The sequence below is a fragment of the Cotesia glomerata genome, linkage group LG5 (assembly GCF_020080835.1).
Source record: "Cotesia glomerata isolate CgM1 linkage group LG5, MPM_Cglom_v2.3, whole genome shotgun sequence".
Lineage (NCBI taxonomy): Eukaryota > Metazoa > Arthropoda > Insecta > Hymenoptera > Braconidae > Cotesia > Cotesia glomerata.
In genome coordinates, this window is record NC_058162.1 from 12,712,152 (window position 1) to 12,717,401 (window position 5,250).

Below are 5,250 nucleotides of genomic sequence, written 5' to 3' on the forward strand. Positions count from 1 at the left end.
TTTCATTCACAGAATCTTTCACTAACAAGCTGAAAAAACTCAAATTGACAAATGGAATATGAATTACGGTCTCATGGTCGTATAAGAATTCATATTGTTGATCCCTACAAAAAATTGTAACGTATTGGGAATATCCCATCAAAGTAGTAGAATTATTGCATTAGATTTAGGACAAGTGTTTTAGGGTGATTAACAAGTACTTCCAAAAATTCATCTTAAATTTTAAATTAAATAATTCATTTCAATAACAATAAGTTAAAAAATTGGCGACTTGCAGAGATAGGCCATATATTTAACTACTGTTAATAATAATTTTTAAGTTCGTGATCAATGATAGTCAAATTTAGAAAATTTGAATTTCTTACCTAGCCGTGTTGCCTTGTGGAGAATCAACTTGGACTGATGCTTGAAATAGAACAGCCCACACTAACCAATATGATCTAGTTATTGAAAATCCAGGCTTTGGTAAGATAACTTTCTATAAAAATGAGGCATAAATTTTATTCGTATTGTACTAACGTAAGATTTATCATGTCATCAAATCAATGTTAATGCATAAATTACCTTGGGATCAAATTCTGTAGGCGATAAGCGTTCAAATAAAAAGATCATAAAAGTAGCTGCATGGATTGATACAATACCAACTAACATCCATGAAGCTGCGTCAAAAGGCTCTGAAAAGATAAAGAAACGTTTACAAAATAAAAGTGATAACGTTACAGACATCGCTATGTTAATCATCAGCACGCGTTAAATATATTGAGAATATTACGCTGATAACTCGTGTATTTTCTATCTTCCTGCAATGAACATCAGTGGCTTAAACAAATACGGAACGTTTATTGGTTTTACCTCGATTTGTAAAAATTGGATTCTCATCTGATTTCTACGTTTTGAGGCCCTGGAAAAGCTATTTAGACTGTTTCTACGAGAATGTTCCTTCCATATATGCAGGTGCATGAAAATAAATTATACCAAAAATTACCATAATTTATTAATTCAATTTATTTATTTAAGTGCTTTATAAAAAATTTTTTTGATATACTGTCTGCGGTTCACTAGGTGTAAGTAGTATTCGCGAAATTTCTAAAATTATGATATACTAAATAAATCATAAATTATTACATTGAACGAGTTGTATCACAGCATAAGGCAGATACTAAAAATTACGATGAGAGTATTATAGTCCAGGACCTGTCTTTCAATATATTGACATTTATGACTTTGTTTATTCAAAATTACAATTATTATACGATTTTTAACACTGAAATTATCTTATCAATTACAGATTAAGATTTCTGTTATCAGTAACGCAACAATTATTACAATATTGTACGTGAAAATTAAAGTAAAAAAAAAAATTGGTTGAACAGTTGGCCTTACAGGCCCCTACATTTCTGCAACTTTCGACTAGTTTCAAATCTAACGCGCTCTAAATTGCACTTGTTACGACTTTTTCGAGCTGGAAAGTCTGGTTTGTATTTTGAAACGGATATCGGATTTAACGGCGTTAACGGATTTGGTTTTCGGTTCTGGAACCGAACCAGAGCGAAGAGTGAGGTATTCCAGGTCGTGGAAAATTAATGAGGAAAAATCAAGAAAAAATTATTCACACTAAATTTGCTTAACGAAAACAATTTTATCTAACCAATTATTTCATAACAATTAACTTTCTTGTAACAGGGTGCATGTACCCTGAGTCGATAAGTCACCAGGTATCGACGAATGATCGACGCAGCACTGGAGCGTCTCGATCTGCGGGACTCGTGAGAAAGTAAAGAGGTGGTAGGTTTGGGTTAGCACGTGTGAGCCGGGTAGAGCACCGGACAGAAGAGGTGTAATGTGGAACCATTGGACCGAGTGGCAACAATTTGAATCTAATAAGGTAAATTTAAGGTAAAAATAAGGTAAAATATCTAATAACCTTAGAAAAAATGTTTCTATATAATCATATATAATTGTATATAATCATATATGACTATATATGATTTTATATGGAATTGTATATAAGGTTATATATAATCATATATAATTATATATGACTATATGTGGAGCAATATACAACCAAGCAAGATTATATAGTTCCATATATAATTTGTCACGGGGCTCCTTCATTATCCGTTGAAGGTCCTCACCCTAGCCGCTGTTAGTTATCGACGGATCACAGGGCGCTGTGGTCTAGGATGCTCGCGCAGTAACAATAAAAATTAACATAAGTTCCGGGGCCTAGAAAATAAGCGTTCCGCGGGTGGGGATAATTCCACATCAGGGGCAAGTGAAGTTGGCGCACCGAAAAGCGACATTGTGAAGCCGGAGCCCGAGACACCAGCACGAGATCTTGGAAAACAGGTAATTATTTATTTTCCTCTGAGTTTCTTGTGGAACCTTCATAGCGATTAATTGAACATTTATAATTGATATTTATTGCTAGGCATTTAGCCAGCCTAAATATCCTCCAATAATTATTCTAACTATCCTGAATTTCCAGATTTAATTCACCGTTGACTAAATCCCGAGCTACGACGGAATTAACCAGATCCGAGATACCTGATAGAGCTGTGTAATTTGGCAGACAAAATTTGCCTAGACCGAAGGCCACAGAAACGACAACGGAAGCCGAATTAAAAGAAAAGAAATCGCCAAAAATTTCTGAGGTACAGAAAATTTAACCTCGGTAAATTATTGCGTCGCCCCCGGAAATTCTAGGCACAGGCCAGGTTCCGTCTTCCAATCACCCTACTTGATTAATTAATTAATTATCCGAATTCAAATAAAATATCTAAATTATAAGTCGAAGTTGAAATTAGTTAAAAATGAAATTTGAATGAATAGAAAATTTGACAAGTCGAAAAATTTCAAAATTAAAAATAAAAGAGGTTAAAATTAAAATTAATATTTCTATAAAATTGGTCAAATAAGTTTAAGTTAAAATTTATAAAATCAGAAAGTTCAATATCGACAAATTTGAGTTAAATTGCGTCATTCACCTGAGCGAAATTCTGTCGATTAAATTTATTATAAATTATAAATTAAAATAAAACTAAAGGGAATTAAAATTAGAGATTTATCCAAGTTAGATTAAAATTGATTAATAAAATCAACAATTAAAAATAAATTAAAATTTAAAATGAAAATTAATCATTAAAATTAACTTTGGGAAAATATCAAAAATTTTTTAAATAAAATAAAATTCTTTAATTTAGAAAATTACAATTGTCAAGCAGTAAATTAATTTAAAAAAAAAATTACAAGCGTAAAATTGTCAATAGATCAAAATTGTTCAAAAACTTCGATAAATAAAATTGTTAAATTCCAGTATGATAAGTTTCAAAAATAATCAACATAAAAATTTAGCCTTGGAAAAATTTAGCCAAGTTGACGACTAAGTCTCAAATTCTTACTGGAATTCAAAATAGACATAAGCCGATTATTCAGGCAGTTTGAATTCGAGTAAATTTTAATTAATCTAAAATTTTAGTTGAATAAAACGCTGCTGTGATATTAATAACTAAGCGACCAAAATTAAATAAAATTATTTATCGAAGTCAAGTTAGGGACCGGGAAAATTGATTCCCAGGAAGTCATGTTGTAAAAAAAAGTATTTAAGAATTTTAAAAATGATTGTTAATTAGAGTCAAGAGTGTGTTTGGATGATATTATTATATTGTGTGTGTGTGTGTGTGTGTGGAAAAATTAAATTTACATTATATACTCCTCGTTCACGGGCTGTCGAGGAGGTTAGAATTAGCAGGTTGTCGACTAGTGTCATGGTATCCTCCTCTGTCCTAGTCGACTTCAGGTTCCTTAGTCCCGTAGTGAGGGTCCGGGCGAACAGCGCGAGTTAGGTAGAAACTGCGGTATAGACGCTCCATATGAGGGTACCGTCAGGAATAAGCAACTATGATAGAAACTATGATATAGACGCTCCTTATGAGGGTATCGTAGGAATAAGAAACTATGATAGAAACTACAGTATAGACGCTCCTTCAGAGGGTACTGTTAGGATTAAGAAAATTTTTCGGGTATGTGAGTGTGTGTGAGAATTAAAATAGAATTTAGTTATGTAAAATTAAGAAAATAAATTCATGATCAATGTCAAATCTACTTGTTATTATTTATGTCAAATTTTTATGATTTCTCTCGACCCTGTGATATCTCTCTTGCTTGGACCGGTTCTGGAAACCGTGATAAAAATTCCAGTGGTGCCCTTAATTATTAAATTTAAATAAAGGAGTGACCAAGGGACGGTACCAACCCGTTACAAATTATATATAGCCATACATGATTATATATGGAATTGTATATGAGGTCATATACAGGGTGTCTCAGAAGTCGTGAGCCACCGGACAGGGTGTGGTAGAAAATTGGATTCTGAATAGAAAAGTCCTTTACCATTTTTCGATCAGACCCATAGAAAAATTACTATGAATTTATGAAAATAGACCAATGAGGAGCGCGGTATAGCGGCAGAACGGTAGGCGCGAGAGCGAGCGAGTGGAAGCGCGACAGGCAATGAGTGCGCGCTCGCTTGCACATGTGTGATATCATTGCTCAGTTATAGCGGGATGCCCGCATACAATAATAATGATCAATGATACTTCTGTAAATAAAAAAAAAAAATTAATATTAGAAAAACCATCCCATAGACAGCCCCATAAAACAAAAAATGTGCGATTTTTTGATAATTAAAACTCGAATTTTCGGTGTCACCGAAAAATAAAAAAAAAAAAGCCGATAGTCATATTCAATGATACCCCTGTAATTAAAAAAAAAATAAAAGTTATAAAAGTACCCCATACACTCTAAGATACAGCCCCATAAAGCCAAAAATTTGCGATTATTTAATGATGAAATTCAAATTATCAGTGTGCACTTTAAGATAAAAAAAAAAAAAGCAATAAAAATAATCAGTGACACTACTGTTGACCAAAAAAATTTTTAAAAATAAAAAACTACCCCATAGACTGGGAGATACAACCCCGTAAAGCCGAAAATTCGCGATTATTTAATTATGAAATTCAAATGATCATTGTGCACTTGGAATAAAAAAAAAAGCAATGAAAAAAATCAGTGACACTACTGTTGACCAAAAAAATTTTTAAAAATAAAAAACTACCCCATAGACAGAGAGATACAGTCCCATTAAGCCAAAAATTGTGCGATATTTCAATAATTGAAGTAGAAATTTTCGACGACTACTCAAAATTTCAAATAAAAAACCAGGGCTAATAGTTAACTATAATCATAACA

General features: G+C 32.4%; 1 protein-coding gene and 1 long non-coding RNA gene across 2 annotated transcripts in view; one reads left to right on the top strand and one right to left on the bottom strand.

Moving 5' to 3' along the window:
• Nucleotides 1-325: 325 nt before the first annotated feature.
• The window catches only part of LOC123265072 (glutamate receptor ionotropic, NMDA 2C-like), a 51,158-nt gene continuing 46,233 nt past the window's right edge, over nucleotides 326-5,250 (bottom strand). The window contains exons 2-3 of the mRNA XM_044728660.1: nucleotides 565-674; nucleotides 326-478 (exon numbers count right to left, since the gene is read on the bottom strand). Coding sequence (XP_044584595.1) covers nucleotides 362-478; nucleotides 565-674 — 227 coding nt within the window. The 3' untranslated portion in view covers nucleotides 326-361. The remainder of the gene's footprint in view (nucleotides 479-564; nucleotides 675-5,250) is intronic.
• Nucleotides 2,109-2,772, top strand: LOC123265073. The gene is made up of 2 exons (XR_006509497.1): nucleotides 2,109-2,349; nucleotides 2,489-2,772. It is a non-coding gene; the product is annotated as an uncharacterized LOC123265073 (long non-coding RNA).